The sequence below is a fragment of the Canis aureus genome, chromosome 11 (assembly GCF_053574225.1).
Source record: "Canis aureus isolate CA01 chromosome 11, VMU_Caureus_v.1.0, whole genome shotgun sequence".
NCBI classification, from domain to species: Eukaryota; Metazoa; Chordata; class Mammalia; order Carnivora; family Canidae; genus Canis; species Canis aureus.
The window spans coordinates 71,754,392-71,780,447 of NC_135621.1; the positions used below are offsets into that span (position 1 = coordinate 71,754,392).

A 26,056-nucleotide genomic window follows, 5' to 3' on the forward strand; every position below is an offset into this window, starting at 1 on the left:
GTACCTCAAAGCTACTACAAGGAGTTTTGAAAATTACAGTTAACGTTTCAGAAAAAAACCTTGTAGGTTTGCAGGTTAAAAGATGGAAAAAAGGTATCTTTTGCCATGCTTCATATTTAATCAGATTTTCCTATATTAATGCATAAAAGCCTTGGACCAAATCAGTCTCAACCAGGAACAGTTCATGTTAGAAAAAATTAGAATAAGAATACTCAATTTTCTACATTCAGAATGTCTGAGAAAGCAATTTTGACTATTATAAAAGTTTATTTAACAAAAAAGTTCAATATGAAAATGCGGGTGACCTGATTTTTTTTTTTTTTTTTGATTTTTATATTGTAGTAAAACAGGTACTATGGACAGGGGACATGTGGAAGCAGTTTTCTTCTTCTGATGAACACACCCATTGTTTATACTCGTTCTAAGGCTTCTAACATGATGATGCTATTTCCTCGTATTACCTAAAAAGAAAAAATTAGAACACAATTTATTTGACAGACACTGATGAAAGAATTTCCACAAAATTCATGGTTTTTTAGTATTAAAGATCAGTTTGTGAGTTTTCCAATCCACAGGGACATTAAATCTTAACCATGACAAGAAGCCAGTAGCCCCCTTTTAATAAAATGTATACTTTTTAGACTTAAGACTAACAAGTACCCCTTTGAGGTGTAAAGTTTCCAATGACTCATTTCACCTTTTTTTTTTTTTTTTAAAGATTTTATTTATTTATTCATGAGAGACACAGAGAGAGAGAGGTGGAGGCACAGGCAGAAGCAGGCTCCATGCAGGGAGCCCGATGCAGGACTCGACCCCGGGACCCCAGGATCAGGCCCTGGGCTGAAGGTGGCGCTAAGCCACTGAGCCACCCAGGTGTCCTCATTTCACCTTCTGAAGTCAAGTAACATGCCCATCTCTGCCCCAAGGGATCCATAAGTCAATGGGAAAAATACCTGGAACATCAGGTTAGTGATGTAAGATCACTTAGGGAACAAACTAGGATGGAAGTTGTGTAAAGTATGCTTTGCGAAGATGGCATTTTAGTTGGTTCTTAAAAATGGGGTAGAATTTTGACAGGAAGACCGAACTCAAAATTGAGATGATAAAGTTTAAGGGGATAAGGAAAGAATCTAATTTGAATGTAGTAGAAAATCATGACAGGAAGGAGGAAACAGTCTGTACCCACTCTTAGAAGGCTCCAAGCACCATATTAATGTACTGGGAGAAATCATGAAACCAACAATAAACCGAAGTTTCACAGTTGAGGGAATAACCACTGCTCTGGCATTCAAAGAATGGGAGAGCCTAGGGGCAGGGAAAGAAATGATAAAGAAAAAGCTCTAGGACTACAGTGCCTCCCAGAGTAGTGAGGAAGGGTACTTACGAGCATAGGTGGAAAGGTTGGTAACCGAGCTCAAGATGGCAGAAAAATAAGTCAGACTAGAAGGCAAGGGACTGTGAACCTAAGGAGCCCCTGCGAACTGCAGGTCATGCTGCAATCAGAGCAGGTCAAGAAGAGCTGGAAAGGTGAAATATTCGAAATGGAGGCATTCTGCTTATGATTCAAAGCAAGTGAGCTATGCCTGCAGGCAGCTGGAGTAAAAAAACCGACAAAACCCCACTCTCTTTCTCCCCTCCATTCATTTATCACGTATACTGTTGTTGTCTTCCTCACACAACTGTCATTTCTAGGAGAGCGGGGCAATATTCCCAGTGCCGTACACTGGGGCAGGCACACAGAGGGCTCAGGAAGCACCTGTTAAATAAACAAATGACCCCGATGTTTACTGCAGCTGACAGAGGGAAAGGGAGGGGCAGTGTCGTGGGGCCTGGCAGAGACAGAGACGAACAGCAAGGAGTATGATGACGAGGCGGCCAAGGGCAGCACAAAGAGAGAATAAATAATGCCCTGAAAACAAGGATGGGGACTGAAGGAGCCTACAGACTTCTCCTCTTTCTCTACATTAGGGATGGAAATGAAAAAAGCTAAAGGGCAGCCCGGGTGGCTCAGTGGTTTGGTGCTGCCTTCGGCCCAGGGTGTGATCCTAGAGACCCGGGATCGAGTTCTACATCGGGCTCCCGGGAGCCCGACTTCTCTCCCTTTCCCTGTGTCTCCGCCTCTTGCTATCATAAATAAATAAAATCTTTAAAAAGAAAAAAAAAAAAAAAGAAAAAAAAGCTAAACAACAGGCTTACCTAGTTTTCAGGTTTTTTTTTTTTTAATTTTTAATTTTTATTTATTTATGATAGTCACACAGAGAGAGAGAGAGGCAGAGACACAGGAGGAGGGAGAAGCGGGCTCCATGCACCGGGAGCCTTGACGTGGGATTTGATCCCGGGTCTCCAGGATCGCGCCCTGGGCCAAAGGCAGGCGCTAAACCGCTGCGCCACCCAGGGATAATTCTCAGGGTTTTAATTCTTGGCTTACTTGCAACAGATGGTTAACAACACGTCCCACTGGCCAAAGCATGAAAAACTACTAGCCTTCTTTCTTATCTCTCCCTTACGTGTCCATTTCTCACTCTTTCCCTAGAAGGAGAATGTGGCAGGGAAGTTATTTCAGAAAACGAAGATTTTCAGATCTGAGGCCTTTTGGGGAATTATTAAAATACAAAATATAATGGTGTCACATTCATCATTTTCTAAAATACTAGGTATCACATACTTCTTTGCCTTCTATCAACATACATGAAGTAAGGCTAGTGGGTGGATAGCTCTGTTGTACAGGAATCTTCCTCTTTTCTCACCATGTTTAGGCCTAATTCTCCAAATCAAACTGGAACTATCAGGTCCAGAATTCCATACTGTCCCTTTTGTGCTTCAGTGCTAGTGCTGCTTGGGTTTTTAGTCTTTTTATTTTATTTTTTATTTATTTATTTATTTATTTATTTTTAAAGATTTTATTTATTTATTCATGAGAGATACACACACACAGAGAGAGAGAGAGAGAGAGGCAGAGACACAGGTAGAGGGAGAAGCAGGCTCCATGCAGGGAGCCTGACGTGGGACTCGATCCCGGGTCTCCAGGATCACACCCTGGGCTGAAGGCGGCGCTAAACCGCTGAGCCACCCGGGCTGCCCATTATTTTATTTTTTAAAAGATTTTATTAATTTATGAGAGACACAGAGAGGGAGGCAGAGACACAGGCAGAAGGAGAAGCAGGCTCCCTGCAGGGAGCCGGACGCGGGACTCGATCCTGGGACCCCGGGGTCACGCCCTGAGCTGAAGGCAGACCCCAACCCCTGAGCCACCTGGGTACCCTGCTGTTACTCTTTTGACAGGGCACAGCTATCTAACACAGCACCTAAAATGGAGCAACAGAACCACAAAGCTAATAAGAACTCCTGAACTATGCAGCATCTTCCTATAGAATTTTTACTATATTCTTAGGGGAACTCTGGGGTGGAGTGGAATGGCAAAAGAGTAAGACAGAGGGGAGGCCACTGACAGCTAAGGGGATGCTTCAAAGAGGCTGAGACATCTATCATTAGGTAACTCTGCAGCTGACAGATCCTAATACAAATTCTCTCCCCCTCAGAACATGTTTTTTATTTAAAAAGATTTATTTTAGAGAGAACACACAGGTGGGAGGGGCAGAGGGAGAGGGGGTCTTAAGCAGAGTCTGTGTTGAGCAAGGAACCACACACACGCTCCGTCTCACAACCCTGAGATCCCAACCTGAGCCGAAGCAAGAGCGGGAGGTTGGACTGACTGCCACCCAGAACACACCCACTCTTAACGCCACTCACAGGAGAGGTCATTTCAATGGCCTCAATGGGTCACTGACTTGGACAAGGGTGTAACAAAGCCAGTGTAATGGTTTCCTTTGCCAAATAACTTGTGAAAACAAGACTGAAACCTATTTGTTTCTCCCAATCTCAGAGAGACCATTCTTGTATTTTCTTTAAAATGTCTATTTATTGGTGCATCTACATGGCTCAGCTGGTCAAGCGTCCTTTCTTGATTTTGGTTCAGGTTATGATCTCAGGGTCCTGAGATCGAGCTCTGTGGGAGCCCCATGCTGGGTATGTAGCCTGCTTAAGATTCACCCCCTCTCCCACTGCCCTATCCCCGTTCTCTCTCAAAAAGTCTTTTTATTCAGGATAATTGATACGTTACCAGTTTCATTTTCTTTAAATATTTATTAGAGAGAGAGAGAGAGCGTGTGCGAGAGCGTGAGCTCAAGTGCGCAGGTGGACAGGCAGAGGGACGGAAGTAAGAGTTCTTGCTCAGCTGGGCAGCTGAGGTGGGGCTTGATCTCTTGACCCTGAGATCATGACCTGAGCCAAATGCTTAACTGACTGAGCCACCTAGGCAGCCCCCCATTATTTCATTTTCAAAGTGTTAACTCAGCTGCAAGGACTACTGCCTACTAACACAAAATTTTTTTGGTCACACAACAAGCATCAGAGGTGGAAGAGCCAACCGCCTAACGTAGTAAGAAGGTGCCCATAACCAATTTCTGTGTAAAGAACAAGCCCAATAAAATTTAGGGGGGAAATTTCAAGAAAAACCCATGATTTAGGATCAGTTGCTTCTCAGACAAAATTCCAAAAAGTGTCACGTAATTCTCTGAAGTTATCTTCTCAAATTAGAACTGACTTTTGGTTATCAAAGTCCTTCTTCAATCTTTAGCAAAGTCTGTTGATATATAAACTAAAAATCCAGTCTACCCTCTCTTACAATGAAAATTACTGAATTTGTAATAGGAAAGGCTAGAGAGAAATACTGGGGGTGGGTATTTAGAAACCATCTTTAGAACAAACTGGCTGATACTGATTTACCTATAGTTTTTTCATTTTCTCAAGGAGAAAGGAGAAGGAACTCAAGGAGAAAGGAAGGTCAATTTGCATAAAACTTGGGGGAGGGGAATCTCATATCTAGGGATTGATTCCAAGATCACTGGAATCACTGGATTTTGCAGCCCAGATCACTGATTTGCTTTTCAGATGAAAATGCGTTTGAAAGAAGCAATAACATACACTTTGGAAAGAGTAATTAAAAATTGTGAGGTAAAAAAAAAAAATCAAGGCTAAGAATTAGGAACTCTTACCATCTTTTAGAGGTCTTTATGCTCAATGATTTGCTAATGCCAAGTTGTCCTTTTTGATTTATGTTTCCCAAGAAACTTGGGATTTACTAACTTACTGGGCATATTGTCCTCTGGTGGTCAGAATGGGATTCAAAGCCTGCGTCTTGTTGATAAACATCAAAACCTTTCTCAGTAGTCATACCACCGTGGTCTAATGAATATAGAAATGTTTGCTCCTATAATTAACCCAGCATTTGCTTTTTTCTTTCACATCAATGGCTACCCCTGCGATCATCCCTTGAAACTTTTACTTTGGCCACTTTTATTTTTTTATTTTTATTTATTTATTTTTTTTTTACTTTGGCCACTTTTAAATTTGCAGAAAACCCAGAAAATCTGGGTTAATTATACACACACCTAAAATCGAAAGGTATAAAGGTGGACTAGCAGATTTGCATCCCACATAGTTAGATGGGATCTGCATTTTAGTAAGATCTTCTGGGAACTCCTAAGCATGTTAAAATTGAGCATAATGAAGGACTGACTATGGACCTCTATTATAAAGCTCAAAAATACTTTCTACAGCTATTTCAGAGGATTCTGCATAGGATTCAGATCTAACCTACTGGTAACTGGGATGCTACCAGAGTTGAACGGCTGCCATATTTTAAAGTAAAAGGGAGATGGAAAATCTATCTTATCTGCCCATTTTTTTTTTTAAGATTTTATTTATTTATTCATGAGAGACAGAGAGAGAGAGAGAGGCAGAGACACAGGAGCGGGGAGAAGCAGGCTCCATGCAGGGAGCCTGACGTGGGACTTGATCCCGGGTCTCCAGGATCATGCCCCTGGGCCGAAGGCGGCGCTAAACTGCTGAGCCATCTGGGCTGCCCAATCTAATTTCAATTTAAGACAAGAATTTAATAGAAGGGAAGTTAATCCTTATTTCAAAATATGAAATCTCTAAGAGAAACCTTCCACCCTTACTTACCACCATTCCAATATTGTTCTGTTGCCCGCTAGTTGCCATCTCCACACATTCATCTATCACAAGATTCATGAATGGATCGAACCCTCGCAATATTCCTTGGACATGTCTGCCACCATTTAATTTCACTATAAAAAGGGAAAAAGTAGTTTAATAAAACTGAGCATTAAGTATCAACTATTGAGAATCAGGTGGAATAAAACTCAGGTACTTGAGATATATAAGCTTCTATCCTTACTATATGCCAAGCAGTGGACTAAACATTTCACATTTACTTCCATATTTAAACATAAAAACCCAAGTGGGGGGGATGGGGAGTAAAGAGTGCAGTGTTGTGATGAGCACCAGCTGTTGTATGGACCTGCTGAATCGCTATATTGTAAACCTGAAACTAATACAACACTGTATGTTAACTATTTTGGAATTAAAATCAGAAAAAAAAAAGGGGGTAAAAACTAAAATAAACTTACAAAAATCCTGTCAAATAGAATTATTCTAACTTTTCACAAGGGAACTGAAGTATAGAGCTTCTTAAGAAACTGGTTCAAGGTTATACAGGTACTGTGGGCTAGGGCTGGATTTAAAGGGAAGGATGCTTACTCTGAAGCCTGGGTCTTAACCCCTATATATTTCAGGTACTGTACAGGTCAGATTTTTAGCCTTGGTCAAAGTCCTGTGCTTTAAAAGATAAAAAAGGGTGATATACTTTCGAATATCACAAAATAGGAAAATCCCATTAATTTTGTCTACGTGAGGGAAGGCTTATAGAAAATAATGAAAAGTCTACAGTATGTGTGCAATCTGTTACATATCAGAAATTAGGTAAATAAAATTGCATATAGTTTTTGATAAACCTGATTAATGGATGTGAATTAGAGGTTCTGTATGATTTAAATTCTTATGAAGGTGCTCCAAACGTTATATACTGCCAAGACACATGTAGAAAGCAACTAATTAAAAAACAAAAAACCAGAGAAACTTACATGATAATTTCTTGTCCATAAATCTGAAAAAGCAAAAGGGGTACAAATTACATGACTGATTTAAAAAAATTAAGTCTAAGTAAGCATAATAGTAGGTACAATCAATACGATTTGCTAAAATTGCACAATAAAAATAATGAAACTTGGGTAGCCCTGGTGGCGCAGCGGTTTAGCACCGCCTGCAGTCTAGGGTGTGATCCTGGGGTCACCGGATCAAGTCCCACATCGGGCTCCCTGCATGGAGCCTGCTTCTCCCTCTGCCTGTGTCTCTGCTTCTCTCTCTCTGTCTCTATGAATAAATAAATAACATTAAAAAAAAAAAATAATGAAACTTAATAAAAAATTTGTACGATGGTGAGAGGAGAGAATACGGTACCTCATTTAGCTCTTGTACAATGTAATTTAGAAAGGGGCAAGATAATAAAAATGGAATAGATTTAGAGTACATTAATGTACACCAAACTAAGTCTTTATGATGTGAATTACAAAAACATTCTTGTTCAAGACTGACCTAATTTCTGATTTTATTATTTTCTTAAAAACAAAAATTTGTTTATATATTTTGTTTAGTACCAAAACCAAAGTTGTAAGGAAATTAGAAGATAATCAAACCATATCCAATTCAATAGCTATTTTATTTTATATTTGAGACAATAAGGAGTGTTGTTTTAATATTAAGCATCATACTTAGGTGTTCAAGATATTCCTCAACACATAAATATTTTATAGCAAAATAAATACAGATTTTGAAGCCTTAAAAAATCTGAATGGGGAAATCCCATCTCAGCAGTGTTATGGGAGCATGAAGTCATGCAGTCAAACGAGTTTTTACCCCTTCCAGTTACAGGCTAGAAAATATGACATTTCATGCAATTTTTAAAGATTTGTTCAATGGCACCTGGATGACTCAGTGATTCAAGCATCTGCCTTTGGCTCAGGTCATGATCCCAGGATCCTGGGATTGAGTCTCACAAAGGGCTCCCTGCTCAGTAGAGAGTCTGCTTCTCCCTCTACCCCTCTCCCTGCTCATGTTCTCTCAAATAAATAAACAAAAATCTTTAAAAAAAATTTGAGAGAGCACTTGCAAAAGTGGGGTAGGGGCAAAGAGAGAGACTATCAAGCAGACTCCTTGATGAGCGTGGAGACCCACAGGGGGCTCCATCTCACCACCCATGAGATCATGATCTGAGCTGACACCAAGAGTTGGACACCTAACCAACCGAGCCATTCAAGCACCCCTGAAATTTCATGCAATTTTAATGTATGAGAGAATTCAAAGGTAAGTTAAGACACAGGCCTGGGGCACCTGGGTGGCGCCTCCTTTGAGCACCTGAGTTTTGGCTTAGGTCATGATCTTGGGTTGTGAGATGGAGCCTCAAGTAGGGCTCCATGCTCAGTGCAGAGTCTGCTTGTCCCTCTCCCTCTGTTCCTCCCCTCACATGCTCTCTAATAAATGAAACCTTAAAAAAAAAACACCCCAAAATACGTTGTAGTATATATAAAATAATTTAATAGGATATATATAAAAAACAGCAAATAGAACACATATGAACTTATTTAGCCCTAAGTGAGATCTTGTTATTATCACTATTTTACAGATGAGGAACCAAGGGTCAGAAAGATTTTCTAAAGTCACATAGTAAGAAAGTTTGAGCAAATGCAAATGGTTCATTTTGGCTCTAGAATGGGATACTCCACACTAGCGTGTGTCATATTTGGCACCTTGCATTTCAGATGGAAGAGCCTGAACGCCGTGCCAACAAGTCTACACTTTACTGTTCAGATAGTCATAAATTATTAAAGCAGAGTCCAGTCATTGGCAATACCACCATGGCAGTGATTTTTAGGAAGTGGGATGGAGAATTTGGTTAGGTCTCAGTATCTCCACCCCGGCCTATTAACATCTGGGGCCAGGTAACTCTGTTGAGTGATGTCCAGCGCGTTGTACAATGTTCAGCAGCATCTCTAGCTTCTACTCACTAGCGGCCTGCCAGTAGAAACAGGCTCCCTACCCCACAGTTAAGAACCACTGAATTAAGCTAAACCAGGAGGAGGGCATAAAAGAGTAGAAAATATCTGTGAAGAAATAAAAGAGAAAAAAAATTGAAGGTCATTTTGGAGGATGGTCTCAAAGGAGTTCATGATACATGAGATCGAGAGATGAGAGAAATTATTAAAACCAGTTTCATCCTGTGAAATTCTCAAATATCTGTTAAGAAACAAAAGCACCTGTTAAGAAATGAAAAAGGTAATCTAAGATTACAAGTAGAGGATGGTTCTTTTGCTAAAAATAATTAGCATCTCACCAGTTCCTGAAGAACCCAGAGAATACTTCTAAGATTTTGCCAAGTCGTCAAGGAAAGAGAGTTTTAGACAGAACTCCAAAATAAGTTGTATTTTTCTTAACGTCGGGTTCACGATGAACACTTCAACAGACCCAGCTAAAATACACGGAGTTCTTGCACAAAAAATGGCTTTGATACAAATACGCATTTCAATGTAAAACTAAACTATTTTTTTTTCTTTAAAAGATTTACTTGAGGGGATCCCTGGGTGGCGCAGCGGTTTGGTGCCTGCCTTTGGCCCAGGGTGCGATCCTGGAGACCCGGGATCGAATCCCACATCGGGCTCCCGGTGCATGGAGCCTGCTTCTCCCTCTGCCTGTGTCTCTGCCTCTCTCTCTCTCTCTCTGTGACTATCATAAAAAAAAAAAAAAAAAAAAAAAAGATTTACTTGAGAACGAGAACCAGAGAGAGAGAGAGAGAGCGACCGAGCGAGCAGGCGAGCAGTGGGGAGAGGGGCAGAGGAGGAGGAGACACACCAAGCCGACTCCAAGCTGAGCCCAGAGCCCACCGGGGCTGATCTCACCAGCAGATCAGGATCTGGGCTGAAACCAAGAGTGGGACCCTTAACCGACTGACCACCAAGGCGCCCCTAAATGCACAATTTCCTGGGCAGCCCGGGGGTGGGGGTGGTGGGGCTCAGCGGTTGTGCGGCTGCCTTTGGCTCAGGTCGTGACCCCAAGGTTCTGGGATCGAGTCCTGCGTCGGGCTCCCTGCATGGAGCCCGCTTCTCCCTCTGCCTGTGTCTCAAATAAATAATAAAAAAAATCTTAAAAAAAAAAAAAAAAAAAAGCACAATTACTAAATACGGCTTTTTCTTGCAGTCTGACTCCTCCAGGAGGCTGGCAGGACGTGACCCACGCACAGGGCGGGCGGCTGTTTCACAAAGCGACCCCCGGGTCCCGTTCTCCTGTTCTGCGCTACCACGTGCAGAAATCCTGGGACTGCGCGGCGGACACGAGACGGAGGCACTCGGGAGGCCCTGCACACGCTCGGCCCAGCGTCCCCGAGCCCGGGCCCACGCAAGTAGGAACATCCGGTTTTGAGGGGATTTTTACTGGATGCAGGAAAAAAAAAAACAACTTACTTTTCTTGGATTAAAAAAAAAGAAAAAAATGAACGTTCCCCCACAGCGCTGTTAACAGATCACGTGACATCCAAGTCTTAACTTCTGCACAAGATCAAAAAAAAATTTATTTTTTTAAAATTTTCATCTATTCATGAGAGACCCAGAGAGAGAGAGAGAGACAGAGAGACACAGAGAGAGAGAGAGGCGCAGAGACCCGGGCGGAGGGAGGAGCGGGCTCCACGCAGGGAGCCCGACGCGGGCCTCGAACCCGTGACCCCGGGTCACGCCCTGGGCCGCGGGCGGCGCTAACCCCGCTGGGCCCCCGGGCGCCCCGGAGGGAGATTCCGAGAACAGAGCTCAAGGAAACCGCCGCCCCGCCCCGTCCTCGCGCCCCGCGGAGCCGCTCTGCCGCCCCCCGAGCGGGGCCCCGGCGCACGGACGCCGCCACCCGCACGCGGCCCTCCCGCGTACTCACTTTTTCAGCTCGGGAGGGTGAGCCTTGCTCATGGCGCCGACTCGGCGAGCTCGCAGAGGCCTCCACACGGCTCCCTCACGCTCCCGCCGCTTGGCGCCTGACGTCACCGGCCCCCGCCGCCAATCAAACGCCGGCAGAGGTCACATTCCCTCCCGCGATACTTTGAGGGCGCCCCCGGACTTGCCGAACGCCCGCGAGTTTCCGGTTGCGTTGCCAGCGATTGGCCTGCATGGGGCTACATGGGGCGGGACTTCCGGTCGCCTCCTCAATTCCGTTTCCTGATTGGTGAAACTGACGTAAGGGCTGGGTCTCTAAGTCGTCGGCGCAGCTGGCGGATCCCTCGCTTTGCGACCTGCGCGGATTAGCGTCCTCGCACGTGCCCAGTGCGCACGCGCTCGGGAGGGCTGGGCTCTGGTCCTGCCAAGGTCGATCAGCCTGCGGTGCCCCGGCATCGGGCGCTCTGCTCCTCCCTCTGCCTGTGTCTCTCGTTAATAAATAAAATCTTAAAAAAAAAAAAAAAAAAAAAAAAAGACTTAGGCCTCGGTGATTCTGAGTAGAGGATGATTCTCCAAAATTCAGTTCCTCCCTAATGTCCAGGAATGGCTCTATTTAAATACGAATAAGACTGAGCCTCATTCTAGCACTCAAAATCCTACAGGTGGCATTTGCCCAACTTCCCACCTCTCGCTGCTTACAAGCAGCTACGGTCCCGAAATGGATGGTTTAGCCTTCCCACGGTTATTTTTACATTAATGGACTCCGAGTCCCAGGGCCTTAGCTTGTCCTGTTTTCCCCCATTTACAATGAACCAGTCCCGCGTCTGAATCACAGCGAGTTTTTACTCTTCACGACGTCTTCAGACACTTATTTTACACATTACAAAGAGAAGCATCCTAAGAAAGTTGTAGATTCACTGCTCGCATACGAGAGACGCCGTAGTGGAGGAAAAAACTAAACGTTATTTATTTTTTAAAACTGAACCACTAGGAAAATAGATCACAGCCTTGAGACACCCAACGCAGGCTATATCATCATTTCAAGTACTAAGTTGGTAAAAAGACAGTAAGGTCTTTATCAAAATGAAAAGGTGCTAGAGCTGGGGCAGGAACACGGCTTGCTGCAAAGGTCCTGGGGCAAGGGTGGCATTTGGTAATGGGGTGGGGGGTTGCCCCTCTTCTGCTTTAAAGGGATCACAGCCCACCCTTGAGTTGCCTACTTTTTCTCCTTTGACCTTCCTGTCACCAAGTGATTGTCTGAATAGGACTCTGTTATTTTGGGGGCAAAATAAGCAATACTGAGTTTAGGTTTTCATCCCATTCTGTTCCATAAAAACCAGGTTTTTCCAAAGCCAGTACCTAATAACTCTCTTAATTAAGAAGACAAGAGCTCCTCCTTCAGTGTTCATTCCTGGATGCTGGTAAATGGTGCAATCAAAAACCCCTTTCCCTTCAAAAAGGAGAGTGTCACTGTGAGATTGTCCTGTCGCTCTGCTGCAGATAGCCTCGGGGCCCGTCATGGCAGCTGGCGAGAGGAAAGATCTGCTTCCCATACCCAATGGAGCATCACCTGTCATGTTTTTGCAGGGTCTCTCTCCTAGCTGAAAGATGGGATGTGTATTTCAAGAAATGCACACCCACATCTTGATGGCCAGAAACAGATAACCACAAGAACTGTTCAAAGTTCTTATGCAAACTACCTCTCCCAACTCCATATCTTAAATCCATTTCATGCCCTTCTATATAAAAAACCAAGCAAAACAAAGACCCAGAAACCTTTTTTTTCCCTTCTAGATTAGTGACCTCGTGGATTTTGTTTGACAGCTTATGGAAAACGATTTGGTGATCCTTCTGGTAAACAGGAGGTTGGCAACAAACAGAAATACCTCTGCGCACACCACCAGATTGCAGGCAGGTTACAGGAACCTGCCAGCCTGTTGGTACCTGTGTAGTAAGAAGAATCTGGTGTTTTGCAGGGCTCTGGCTTGGTACAAGGGAGATCCCTACTGCCAGGACAAGCACATGAAATTTAGGCTAACAAAAACTCTCCTGTGCCATCTCTGACCCAAATTTTAGCACCAGTTTTTTCCACTTCACTTTCTAGGATTGAAACGTAAAGGAACCAGTGTCCAGAGGCAAGTGACACATGCCTCAAACTTGCTGCCAACCTTAATTTCTTCAGAAACGTCACTTAAAAGACCAAAAGTCTTGTTTCTTTTTAAATAGATTCCCGCTGTCAGTTCCGATGGCCAATTGAAAAGACTTCTATTTCCCAATGGACAAGAGAGACTCCTTCATCTTCTTGGTCATGGTTGGGATGAGGTGCATGTGGTCATCCACACACTTGGTCACACAACTCTCCAGCTGCCTCTTCACCTGAAGCTCTTTACTTCCTGCATCTATTGAATCTTTGGCTTTGTCATTGCAATGCATGGTGCACCGGGCCAGGCGGTCCTGTGGCAAGAAGGAAGAGGGTAGAGAAGGCTGAAAGGTTGGTCTCCATTTACCAACTGCTTACCATGTGTTAGGCCCCATGCTACCTATTTCAGCTTGACATATAGAATCTTGATTGAAATTGAGAGTGGTACCAGGAGGGTCCAGACAAAGCATTACAAGAAAGCAAATGAATGACTAAGTTTTTTTTCTTAAAAGATTTTATTTATTTGAGAGAGAGAGTACAAGGGGGGAGAAGAGAAAGAAGCAGGCTCTCCACGAGCAGGGAGCCCAACACGGGGCTCGATTCCAGGATACTGGGATCATCATGACCTGAGCTGAAGGCAGATGCTTAACCGACTGAGCCACCAGGTGCCCTAAATGACAGAATAAATTATCTAGAAGCCCCTCTCAGGAAGTGGGAAGTAACTAGAGGCTACTGCTGGTCAGCTATAGTTAAGAGCTAAAAACATTTTGATTCTTTAATATCTGTCTTCGCTACAGAAAAACACTCAGCAGATATTTATTATCTACTATGTGTCAGGTACTTACTCTTCTAATGCTGGGGAATATATTAATGAGTAAAACAGATAAAGTTCTTGCCCTCATAGAACTTACATTCCCAGTGAAGGAAGACAGACTAAGTGCAGATGCTGAAGAAGCAGTTGGATATTTGAATCTGGAGGTCACAAGTGAATCTGGTCTAGAGATATGAATGAATGTAGTTGTTGTCGGCATACAGATGATATTTATAGATGTTTATAGCTATAGCTGCTCACTGATTAGAGGGGGAAACCAGGAAAGGAGGCCAAGAAAGGGTGGCCAAGGAGAGAGGTGGGAAACCAGGGAGTGAGGAGTCTCAGTGCACAACTGAACAAACTGTTTCAAGGAGGAGAGTGAGCACTGCCTCAGTGTTGCAAATGGGTTGAATAAGGTGAAGGATGAGAAATGACCACTGGATTTAGCTCCACGGAGGAGAGTGGCCAGAGCAATTCTGACAGAGTGTAAGAGTAAGTCTAATTGGAAGACTAAGTGAACAGAAGGAGAAAGTCATTCAGCCGTTCAAGAATCCAAATGTCAAAGACCCTACCTATTAGCCGTCAAAGTGAACACAAACCTCTGTGGGCTCAGGATCTTGGATAAGTTACTCCTTTATAGCATCAGTAATTTTGAAGAATTCTGCCTCTCAGGCCATGAAAAACTGGCTCAGAAGTGGGCTGGGCTTTCTCCAGGCTCCAGGCAGGTACAGTCATAGGAAGGGAATAACGTGAGGTTGTGGCTACACTTTTCTTAAGAGAGAGATACAGTGGATACTTTCTGGCCTTAGTGGCCCCAGAGGGGCTTGTGAAGAAGGCATCAATGAGTCAGTGATCCTAATGCTTCCTATAAATGACTGCTCTTTAGTGACCCAGGGGCTGCCGTCTGGGTACAGCAAGTAGAGGCGGCCCCGTGTGGGTAAGTCTACAACATGATGGCGGGATAATGCTCTAATCTGCACCTCATGACTAGCCTACTCCACTTCCCTGGGGATTTTACTAGTTTAAGCATGAATTAATACATGTTTTACATATAGTGTACATACTGTATTTCATGTCTGTGGGTGAAAAAGGCTCTTGATCATCAACTCCTTTCACACCGTTTTTTCTATGGGAAATACTTTTGGCATTCCACCTCCAGGAGTTTTCCCCAAATGTCAAACCCTGGGGAAGACTGGTTGTCCACAAGACTGTCACCAAGACATTAAAGCCAACGGTTTTGAACAAATGCTTGTCATCTCCTGCAAAAGAACATCAAGGACTGGGGTCCTCTGCCTGGGATATTCCTCACCTGGAACTTCTCCAGCTCACTGGTCACCAGGGCCTGGGCTTGAGCCAGAGGCGCATGGCAGCGTTCAATGCACTGGTGCACCTGCTGCATGGACGCCTGGCTGTCCTCGCAGCAGCTGGCGCTGCACCGGAACATGAGGCCCTGGGGAGGGAGGGCAGAGGCAGAGGTCAGGTGGGGAAGCCTCCGCGGCGGAGGGGAGCGGGGAGTGCATCGCGGGAGCGTCCAGGCTCAGCGCTCTCCTAACAGCAGCAGGAGCCTAAGCCCACCCACGGGAGGTCACCCTGGGAGCCCCAGCGGGATGCCTCGCGGCCTTGCGGGGCCCATCGGCGCCCGCTGCACGGAAGGCTGGGGGCGCCGCAGGTGGAGCCACACTCAGAGCAGGGACCTCTGGCCCGGGGTCAGAGGGCAGCAAGCTCGTCCTGTAGTTTCCAGCAGGGGGCACCGACCCACGAACCGGAGTCCAGCAGTGCCACGGAAGCGCCGCACCCCGCGGAGGGCCCGCAGGACACCCGCGGCCGCGCCCTCCCGGGCCTCGGGCTGCTCACCTGCGGCTCTGACCCCGGGCTGCCCTGGGGCGCGGCCGTGCGCGCGGGGAGCGCGGGGCTTCCAGGGGCTTCCAGGGGCGCCCGCCCTGCCCCCGCCCTGCGCCCGCCCGCTACCTGCATCTTCCTGATGTTCTCCCTCTCCAGACTCTTCACCATGGAGTCCACCGCCTCCTGCACCCGCAGCTGCTGCAGCTCCGCCATGGCGACCCCGCGCTGCAGCCCTCGGCGCCGGCGCCCACATGGGCCCCGCTCGGCCCGCCCCTCGCCGCCGCCGCCGCCGCCCCGCCGCCCTCCCGCCGCCCCGCCGCCTGCCGCCCGAGAGGAGGAACTGCACGCCGGCCTCCGCGCTCCCGGCCCCGCCCCGCCTCCCCGCCCCCGGCCCCGCCCCCGCCTCCCCGCCCCCGCCTCCCCGCCGGGCCCCGCTCCCTCCCTCTCCCGGCCCCGCCCCTCCTCCCGCTCGGCCCCGCCCTCTCCCGGCCTGGCCCCGCCCCGCCCCTCACCGACCCCGCCCCCTCCCACCTGGCCCCGCCCTCTCCCGGCCCGGCCCCGCCCCTCCTCCCCTCCGGGGCCCGTTCCCTCCCTCTCCCGGCCCCGCCCCCCGCCAGGGCCCCGCCCCCTAACCCCCGCCGGGCCCCAATTCCTCCCTCTCCCGGCCCCGCCCGTCCGTCCCGGCCCCGCCCCTCCCCCGCTCGGCCCCGCCCCTCACCCCATCGCCCGACCCCGCCCCTCCTCCCACCTGGCCCCGCCCTCTCCCGGCCTGGCCCCGCCCCTCACCGACCCCGCCCCTCCCACCTGGCCCCGCCCTCTCCCGGCCTGGCCCCGCCCCTCACCGACCCCGCCCCCTCCCACCTGGCCCCGCCCTCTCCCGGCCTGGCCCCGCCCCTCCTCCCCTCCGGGGCCCGTTCCCTCCCTCTCCCGGCCCCGCCCGTCCGTCCCGGCCCCGCCCCTCCCCCGCTCGGCCCCGCCCCTCACCCCATCGCCCGACCCCGCCCCTCCTCCCACCTGGCCCCGCCCTCTCCCGTCCAGGCCCCGCCCCCTCCCGGCCTGGCCCCGCCCCTCACATCCAGGCCCAGCCCCCCTGCAGAACCTGAGCCCCCTGAGCTGGAGGGGGCACATCGGCTCCGTCCCCATCCTCCCCCCTCTCCTCCCCTGTCTTCCTTCAGACTCTTCAAAAAATACTTAATATGATTAACATCCAGATCGAAGCGCAAGTCTCAGGTCCGCAGCTGGAGGGGCCTTAACGAACCTTGCCCGTTCCTTCCTCTCCACCTTTTCTCTCCCCACTCCCCACCAGGACCCAGGCAACCGCTGATCTGCTTTCCGTTACTACAGATTAAGTTTTCGCTTTCTGGCGGTTCATGGATGTAGGTACAGTTGAACCTGGGGCAATGCGGGGTTAATGCAGGATTAGGGGCCCTGACCCCCACCCCCGGGGAAAATCCTCGTCTAACTGTTGTGTGTGTCTGTGTTTAAGATTGTCTTTATTAATCCAGGAGAGACACAGAGGGAGGCAGAGACACAGGCAGAGGGAGAAGCAGGGTCCCCGTAGGGAGCCCGGTGTGGGCCTCGATCCCAGGACCCCATCAGGACCTGAGCTGAAGGCAGACGCTCAACCACTGAGCCCCTCCATCTAACTTTTGACTCTCCCCTAAACTTAAACTAATAGCTTACTGTTGACCCGAAGCCTTACTGATAACAAACAGGTGTTTGGCATATTTTGAATGTGTATATATATTACATATTATATTCTTATAATAAGGTAGAGAAAAGAAAATATTAAAGTCATAAGAGAAAATACAGTTATAGTACTTTATTTATTTTTACAATATTTTATTAATTTATTCATGAGAGACACACACACACAGAGGCAGAGACACAGGCTCCATGCAGGGAGCCTGACGTGGGACTCGATCCCGGGTCTTCAGGATCAGGCCCTGGGCTGAAGGCAGCACCAAGCCACTGAGCCACCTGGGCTACCTTAGTCCTGTATTTATTGAAAAAAATCCTATATACCATTCAAACCCCTGTTGTTCAGGGGTCAACTGTACATGTGTTTCTAAGGTTGTGTCCCTCGTATACTGCTTTAGCTACTCTCACAAGTTTTGAATATAGCTTTTTGTTCAAACATTTTCTAATTTCCGTTATGGATTCTTCTTTGATTCATGGATTAGTTAGAAATGCTTTTCTTACTTTCCAAGTATATGGATATATTTTTTAAAGATTTGATTTATTTATTCCTGAGAGACACAGAGAGAGAGGCAGAGACACAGGCAGAGGGAGAAGCAGGCTCCATGCAGGGAGCCCAACGTGGGACTCAATCCCGGGACTCCAGGATCAGGCCCCGGGCCGAAGGCGTTGCTAAACCACTGAGCCACCCAGGCGTCCCAGAATATGGATATTTTTAAAATAATTGTTCCTATTAATTGGAGAAGTGACTGCATTACGATCAGCAAACATACTCTGTCTTTTGAAATTCGTCGAAACTTGCTTTAGGACCTCAGACACTTTTCTGACTGCCTACTTCTCACTGTCTCTGCTGCTCCGTCACGTATTCTCTTAGCATCCTGTACTTACCCATGACAGTGCCCATCGCCACTGCTCATTACTTGTCCTGTGTCCCCTTTTCTTTTTCCCGTAGATTAAAACCTCTTCGAGGACAAAGACCATGTTTATCTTTTCCCTTATTCTTCCTTAATTCTTTGCTTAGTGTCTGGTGTATACTAACCCATTAGTAAAGGTCTGTCTAATGAATGAATACATGCATTTCATTACAGAAGTAATTAATCAAAAATATTTGAAAACTGGACAAACGCAATAAAAAATAGAAATTAAAAATTTTAAATCCATAAATAGTACCCTACTACTTTATTTTATTTTTTAAAGATTTTATTTATTTATTCACCAGAGACACAGAGAGAGAGAGGCAGAGGCACAGGCAGAGGGAGAAGCAGGCTCCACATAGGGAGCCCCACGTGGGCCAGGCCCTGGGCTGAAGGCAGCTCTAAACTGCTGAGCCACTGGGGCTGCCCAATACCCTACTATTTTAAATACCATTGTTGGCATTTTTTCTTAAGTTTTTGGATTAAACATAATGAACATTTATTTCTCATAAATCAGCTGAAGGTAGGCTGATATGGCAGCCCTAGTTGCTCTGCTCTCTCCAGATGCCTCACCCCCCTCCACATGGTATTTCTTTCTTTCCAGTCCTTTCTCCTATGTGGATTTTTAAAAAAAATAAACACTGAAGTAATAGAATATATATACTTTGACATCTTGCTTTTAGATGATAAGTACTTTCATGTCATTATGTACAAATAAAGGGAAACATAGCATGCAGCTAATGATCAATGTTAGGTAGAAGACTGAAAGTTTAATATGAATGAAAACACTCGAGTAAGTCCTGGGATGGGGCCTGATAAACCCCCAGACGGTTAAGCAATCCCAGAGCTGAGGGGACGCATCTAACTTTGCAGAACCCTAGGATGGTGACCGGAATCCAGAGAGACGACGGCTGAGTGGTTTACGTCCAGGCAGAGGGGGCCTTGGGCAGCCTGAGAGAATCCCTTTCCCAAAGTGCAGGATAGAAGCCACCTAATGATCTCTTAGCAGTGGGAGGGGCACAGGGCCCGAGAGTAGAGAGGCAGAGCTGGACGTGGACAGAGCTTGTCACCTGGACCTTGAACTTCTGGCCTCCAGAGCTGTGAGACATTTCTGTTGTTTTAAGCTACCCAACTTGTTGTGTTTTGTTACAGTAGCCCTAGGAGATGGACGCACATGTGATATAACATTCAGCGTTGCTAAACATTTAAGAAATCAAAAATAAAACAAATCAATGTTTTTTTAATAGTACCGTTAAATTTGTTAGATATCAGGATAAAGCCAATCACAGGTAAGAATGAGAGAAGGGGCACCTGGGTGGAGCAGTAGGTTGAGCGTCGGACTCTTGGTTTCCACTCAGATCATGATCTCAGGATCATGAGATGGAGCCCCACATAAATCTTAAAAAAGAAAAAAAAAAAAAAAAAAAGAATGAGAGGAGAGAAGAATATCCATACAAGGATGGTGATGTAAATAGGGTAATGATGTAAGGATGTGAATGGTCGGGGGGACTCAGCCGCAGGGCAAGGCTGTTGGCAATGTCTATCACAAGCCATAAATACATAGAAACCCCTTGACTCAAAATTCGGTTTAAGGGAGGAACCTAGTGAAATAATCAGACTTGTTGGGAAAGACATGAATAAGTATGTTTACTATGGCATTTACAATAGTCATATATTTTTTTTAAGATTTTATTTGTTTATTCATGAGAGACACAGGCAGAGGGAGAGGCAGGCTCCCTGTGGGGAGCCCGATGTGGGACTCGATCCCGGGATTCCGGGACCCCGGGGTCACGCCCTGAGCTGAAGGCAGGTACTCAACCCCTGAGCCGCCCAGGTGCCCCACGATAGTCCTATTTGGAAGCAAGTAATGTGTAACAATAGGAAACTGATTAACTAATAAAAGTACCGCGCAATGGAGTGCCCTGCAGGTGTAAAGCCTGCTGCTGTAGGAGTGTTTTTATCGACATGAAGAGATGTACGTTCCATTTGATTGGGTGAAGATATCAAGAGACCAAAGAGCCTACATCATGATCATATATCTATACCTATATCTATCTATATCTATTTATATTGATATCAATATCTATATCTCTACATATGAAAGCTTGAAGAGTCATATAATAAAATGCTAAGGTTTGTTATATATGGGTGATGGGATCATAAATGATTATAATTTTCTTCTGAGTGTTTACATGGAGTTTTCTAACTTCTCTGCAATTAATATGTCTCTCTTTGTTATATAAAAATTCTCTTGTTAAAACATTTCATCGTAATTGATAAGCAAGAGAGTGACAGTTGGTTAGCTCATGTAATACTGCGGCTCACTCAGCAACACTTTAAAATTATTATTATTTTCTAAAATTTTGCTGTTTTCTTTTAAAGATTTTATTTATTCATGAGAGACATAGAAAGAGAGAGAGAGGCAGAGGCACAGGCAGAGGGAGAAGCAGGCTCCATGCAAGGAGCCCGACGTGGGACTCGATCCTGGGACCCCGGGATCATGCCCTGGGCTGAAGGCAGGGACTAAACAGCTGAGCCACCCAGGGATCCCCTAAAATTATTATTATTTTTACTATTAGGTGCTTCCCCACAAAGACCTAAGGCCAGGTCGCTGCCCAGATATACTACTTGGACACGAGGTTAGCCTGGGAAAGCTCTCCGCATGGCAGGAGCTGGTGTGTGGATCTGTTTTCGACGCGACAGGCTGACCTGTCTGTGGTCCTAGCTGCGCCCGGATTGCCTTGATGACGGCCTGGGCTCACCCCACTTTCCGAGCGGATGCGGTCCTTCCTCCTTGGGTCCAGACTGCTCTTCTGATTCCTGAGGGCATGGCTCAGCCTCGCTTAGTACCCGCTTGCTAAGGGCCTGCCCTGCGTCACTCTATCTTTGGTACCAACAGTCGGCTCGCTACCATGGGATTTTTTTTTTCTTCCCCTCCTTTCCTTCAACTTGAAGAAAACCCCCTCCTGCTCATTTTCCCTGCTGTCCTGCCCGTGTAAATCCCTGTAAGGCTGGACAGAATTCTCTCTCCCCTGTAACTTGGGAAAGGCAGGTGAACTGGTGTGTGGCAGGATCTGGGATCGCCAGAGGACACAAAATACTCCTCGTAGAGGTGTCCCGGTAGCAGGTTTACGGTAGGTCATCACCAGGATCCTGTCACCCTGTCCACGTACGCGTGCACACGTGCGCATAAACACGTCCAAATAGCGAGAACTGTAACGCGCTCTATAGTTGTTGTCTTATTATCAGGGATGCTTTTGGTCCTCTCTTCACTTTGATTGTCTTGAGCACGTCAGCGAGGTGGAAACAGAAGTGCAAGGACCGTGGGGCCGCGTTTCCTCTGGCGGAGGGCCTGTGACCGCGGCCCAACCCTGTGACTGCGGCCCAACCCTGTGACCGCGGCCCAACCCTCACCGAGCGCAGGCCCTGCCTGGTATTTTTCTTTCATTAGGGACCATTGACTTTCTGGAGGGAGGAGTGATGTTTACCGCACACCTGGCGCATGTCAGGGACCCTGATAGCCGCTTTGGCTTCTAAAGAGCAGCTTCAAAGACCTTGGGCTCCTTGTTTTCTCTGAAAATGGTGCCTTTCTGGGTGGTTCTGAGGAATCAGTGAAGCAAGCGTGGCACCGGGACTGGCGTTGCCGGCAGCCCGTGGCTGATTCATCCACCAGCGGCTCTGGGCTCACCTGGTGACAAGCAGGGAGGGTGACCTCGCAGGATCGCTGCCCTCCCTGGAGCAGGTCCAGTCCTAACTCGGTGCCCGGGGGTCGAAGACCGCGACAGCAGGAGGCCCAGGTTATCCTGCCCTCGCCCGGGGGAGGGGTGGGGGCTGCCCCCGAGGCTCCTGAGTGCCTGGGAAGGGCTGAGTGCCCCGCTGGGCACTGGACGGCCTGTCGCTGGAGGCCGCGGTGGGGCCCGGCAGGCCCGGCTCCGAGTGACACTGTGCCCTCCGCACTGGCGGCGGGGACCCGGGAGGTGCTGGCCCTGCCCTGAGCACCCAGAGGTGCGGGAACCTGGTAGTGGAGGCCTGGTGGTGCTGCTGGGGCACGGAGGGTTGGGGGAGGGAGAGGGTGCTATCAGGGTCAGACCACAGGGGCGCAGGGGGGGAGGCAGCTATCAGGGTCAGGCCACAGGGGCAAGGGAGGGAGGCAGCTACCCCAGGTGGGGCTGCAGGGGTGTGGGGAGGAGGCAGCTACCCTGGGTCAGGCCGCAGGGGCGTGGGAGGTGGGGAGGCAGCTCTCAGGGTCAGGCCACAGGGGTCCGGGGAGGAGGCAGCTACCCCGGGTCAGGCTACAGGGCAGGGACGAGGAGGGCTGGGCCCAGAGCGGAGGCCGAGAAGCAGGACGGCGGCGTCTGGCCAGCGGGGTGTGGCTGGGCCGAGAGGGGCAGCAGGAGGCCGCACCCCGCCAGCCCCGTGGGGTGTCCTGACCGGTGACGGGGCCACGCCCACCTGGTCAGATCCCTGTACCCACCTTCATAAAAAAACTTGCAAAGTGGCAAATTTTCCGACAGATTAAGATACATCGACACATGTGCCAGGTTGTTTTGAAGGTGGAAATAGGTGGGATCGTCTGCTTTTCCACTTTTCAGTCCGCCGCCAAATTTCCCTTAAGGACCTCGTCCTGCTTCTCATAGCGAGGTCAAGAGAAACGACCGCCCTGGGGAGGGAAGCTCCTGAGGAAGCCCGAGGCCCGGGGCGTCGCCCTCCACCTGCAGGGAGCAGGGCCCACCTGAGAGGTGGCAGGTGGCCAGCCCGCCCCGCCCGCCCCTGCCTGGGCCGGTTTCTCTCTGCTTCCTGCCCAGATCGACAAGATTAGCAAGATCCATTCCTAAGAATGGGCACTGAGTTTTGCAAAAATTGTTTTCCTACATTTATGAAGATGATCACGGGCTTTTCTTCCTGTGAATATAATGAAGTGTGTTAATAACATTTATTTTTTCATTAATGACAGGTATAATGTAGAAGCATCTTTACATTCCTCAGCTAAATCATACTTGGTCCTGATACGTAGTTCCTTTTTTTTTTTAATTTTTATTTATTTATGATAGTCACAGAGAGAGAGAGAGAGAGAGAGAGGCAGAGACATAGGCAGAGGGAGAAGCAGGCTCCATGCACCGGGAGCCTGATGTGGGATTCGATCCCGGGTCTCCAGGACCGCGCCCTGGGCCAAAGGCAGGCGCCAAACTGCTGCACCACCCAGGGATCCCTGATACATAGTTCCTTTTAGCACTGCTGGGGCCAACCTGCTGGTGTTTTATTTATTTATTTATTTATTTTATTTTTTAATTTTTGCTGGTATTTTATTTAGGATTAAAAGATACTGTTCTTGGGCACCTGGGTGGCTCCGTTGGTGAAGTGTCTACTTTGCGCTCAGGTCAGGACCCAGGGTCCTGGGATCGAGCCCTGTGTCGGGCTCCGTACTCAGCAGGAAGCCTACTTCTCCCTCTCCCTCTGCCTTTCCCCCCGCTGGTCCTGTCTAGCTCTATCTCTCGGTGAAATAAATTTAAAAAAACTTTTTTTTTTTTTTTAAAGACACTGTTCATGAATGAGAAAGGCCTCACGGAGATGTGGGTACAGCACGGTGACCATATCATACTGTGTTGTGTATTTGAAAGTTGCCAAGCAGATCTTAAAAGTGTTCATCACAAGGAAAACGGTTTTGTGACAATGTGTGATGATGCATTCCCTAGACTTACTGTGGTGATCGTTTTGTGAAATATACCAACGCTGAAAAAATGCGAGTGTTGAATCATTCTATTGTACAACTGAAACTAATATAATGTCCTGTGTCAATTATGTCTAAAGAAAAAAAAGAAAAAGGGAAATGAGAATGACCTATATAGTTTTCTGGCTTGTGCTTTTATTTTTTTTTTTAAGATTTTATTTATTCATTCATGAGAGACAGAGAGAGAGGCAGACACACAGGCAGAGGGAGAAGCAGGCTCCACACAGGAGCCCGACGTGGGACTTGATCCCGGGACCCCGGAGTCATGCCCTGGGCCGAAGGCAGACGCTCAACTGCTGAGCCCCCGGGCGCCCCTGCCTTGTACTTTTCTCGGCTCTGGATTCCACGTTATGTAAGATTATAGAATCCTTCCATTTTCTATAGTCTACATTTATTTGTATTTATTTATGTTTTAAAGATTCTATATATTAGGGAGAGAGCACGCAGCGGGGAGGCGTGGAGGGAGAGGAGCGGGCGACAGAAGCACAAGCAGACTCTGCGGCGCTCGATGCCTCCACGGGGCTCAGTCTCCCAGCCCTGAAATCAGGCCAGAGCTGGACCCAAGAATTGAGGTCTTCGCTGCCTGGGCCACCCAGCACCCCAGTACCTGCGGGCAAGGGAGCTTGGGGGAGGAAGTCTCTGCTTGTGTCGCGCTGACTGGGCAGCTAGTCTAATTATCAGTGGGTCCCCCATCTTCTGTCTCTGCCGCGGCTTGGATGGTAACTGTTTGGGGTCTTGCTTCAGCTTACGTCCCTGACCCGGGGACCCATCCCGCTCCCGCCTCCTTTAGGGCAAGCTCAGCCTTGGCCACAGCCCCCGAGTCCACGCAGGGGTGGGCAGCTGCTCTTGCTTGTAGCCGGCCCCTCCCGGCCGGTGCGGCAGGTTGGGCAGCCGGTGCAACTATCCGAATATTCTCAGAGTTTGTGCATCCCCTGCACGTGCTTAGTACCATGTTCCTATTTTGTTGATGATCTTTAAAAAAGTACAGTCACGTCTTAGACGATCTGATGGCCTCACTCTGTATTGATTCTCCCAGGTGATTACAGGACGCGCGTTTGCATCTGTCTACCACCACCTCGGCGCTGAGTCCTGGCCCCAAATGTCTTTTTTTCCCCCGGGACTTATAAATCGAAGTATTTTCTCTAACTGCAATCTTGGGTAGGTCAGTGAACCAATCTGCAAAAACAGTCTTAAGCCTGCAAGTTCCTCCTCGAAAGAAGCCCACACGTTCTGCAAGTGTCAACGTCACGGTTCGGGGTCACTCCGGGAGCACCCGTCTCGCAAAGGCTCCTCTAAGGGCCGCCCCTTGCTTCGTGTGGGTTTTTCCTGCAGGGTCGCCTCCGAATCTACAGTGGAATCTGCACCAACACTGGCTTCCAGTCCCAGGGCTTTGCTGCAGGTGAGCGAGGGTCTTCCGAGGCCTCGGGGTGCAGGAGAACAGAGGGTGCGAGCCCCCCAGAAGGCGCCGCGGTTTGCACGTTGCACCTCCAGGGCCCGGCAGCAGGGGTCACTACATGAAAAGTTATGATCGGGTGGCAGGTTCCCACGGCTTCGGGTGTGAGCTCGCCCGCCCGGGGCTGGGGTCTGTGGGCTGCAGGGCTCAGACGTCACTGCGGCCTCTGCACGGTCAGCCGCTCCCCGGGGCGCGCTGCTGCGAAGGGCAAATCAGGTTCATCTATTTCAGACTGTTCTTTACGAACCCTCCAGGTGGTCATACATACCAAGAACATAATAAAATATCCCCATAAAGCCCAAGGACCAGATCTGTGTTTTAGCTACTTGACGTCTTGAGAGTTCCAGCAATGGCTTCAGGTCTTCTGGTTCTCCCCACGGATGCCAGTGGCCCACCAGTCCTTCAGGGGCCCCGGGCCCCAGGATAGAGACCAGGAGGGGTCCTTACATGCCCGTGAGACTTCTCTAAGTCTCGTTTCCTCCTAAGAGTCTGAAACAAAGAGTGACCCACCACGTTGGGCAGATCATTTCCTCTCCTTGGCCTCTCAGTTTTCCCAACCAAAAATGAGGTTAAATCAATGTTGA

The 26,056-nt window shown here is 48.1% G+C and overlaps 2 protein-coding genes and 2 long non-coding RNA genes across 5 annotated transcripts; 2 read left to right on the plus strand and 2 right to left on the minus strand.

Moving 5' to 3' along the window:
* Positions 1-247: 247 nt before the first annotated feature.
* Positions 248-11,021, minus strand: SNRPG (small nuclear ribonucleoprotein polypeptide G). 2 transcript variants are annotated; one of them, XM_077915817.1, is made up of 4 exons: positions 10,891-11,021; positions 7,005-7,027; positions 6,025-6,149; positions 248-461 (listed from the first exon to the last, which is right to left on the minus strand). In XM_077915817.1, exons 1-4 carry the CDS (start codon positions 10,920-10,922, stop codon positions 411-413), a joined length of 231 nt encoding a protein of 76 aa, XP_077771943.1. In that variant the 5' UTR covers positions 10,923-11,021; the 3' UTR covers positions 248-410. The 2 variants fall into 2 exon arrangements, with proteins under 2 accessions (XP_077771943.1, XP_077771944.1); XM_077915818.1 differs by lacking the exon at positions 7,005-7,027 and having other exon boundaries at positions 10,891-10,915.
* Positions 11,022-12,651: 1,630 nt separating this feature from the next.
* Positions 12,652-15,967, minus strand: FAM136A (family with sequence similarity 136 member A). Its single transcript, XM_077915816.1, has 3 exons — positions 15,806-15,967; positions 15,147-15,287; positions 12,652-13,340 (listed from the first exon to the last, which is right to left on the minus strand). The coding sequence occupies exons 1-3, from the start codon at positions 15,890-15,892 to the stop codon at positions 13,152-13,154; spliced, it is 417 nt and encodes a 138-aa protein (XP_077771942.1). The 5' UTR covers positions 15,893-15,967; the 3' UTR covers positions 12,652-13,151.
* Positions 15,968-16,746: 779 nt separating this feature from the next.
* On the plus strand, positions 16,747-17,486 carry LOC144324374 (uncharacterized). Its single transcript, XR_013389931.1, has 2 exons — positions 16,747-17,055; positions 17,166-17,486. It is a non-coding gene; the product is annotated as an uncharacterized LOC144324374 (long non-coding RNA).
* A 5,880-nt stretch (positions 17,487-23,366) lies between these two features.
* Positions 23,367-25,769, plus strand: LOC144323120 (uncharacterized). The gene is made up of 2 exons (XR_013388654.1): positions 23,367-24,371; positions 25,056-25,769. It is a non-coding gene; the product is annotated as an uncharacterized LOC144323120 (long non-coding RNA).
* Positions 25,770-26,056: the final 287 nt, after the last annotated feature.

Coding starts and splice junctions, on each gene's coding strand:
- FAM136A (XM_077915816.1), bottom strand. CDS start 15,892: ATGGCGGAGCTGCAGCAGCTGCGGGTGCAGGAGGCGGTGGACTCCATG. Junction 15,288..15,805: donor AGAACATCAGGAAGATGCAG/GTAGCGGGCGGG, acceptor CTCCCTCCCCAG/GGCCTCATGTTCCGGTGCAG. Junction 13,341..15,146: donor GTGAGCTGGAGAAGTTCCAG/GTGAGGAATATC, acceptor TTCTTGCCACAG/GACCGCCTGGCCCGGTGCAC.
- SNRPG (XM_077915817.1), bottom strand. CDS start 10,922: ATGAGCAAGGCTCACCCTCCCGAGCTGAAAAA. Junction 7,028..10,890: donor CACCCTCCCGAGCTGAAAAA/GTGAGTACGCGG, acceptor TTGCTTTTTCAG/ATTTATGGACAAGAAATTAT. Junction 462..6,024: donor AGAACAATATTGGAATGGTG/GTAAGTAAGGGT, acceptor TTTTCTTTTTAG/GTAATACGAGGAAATAGCAT.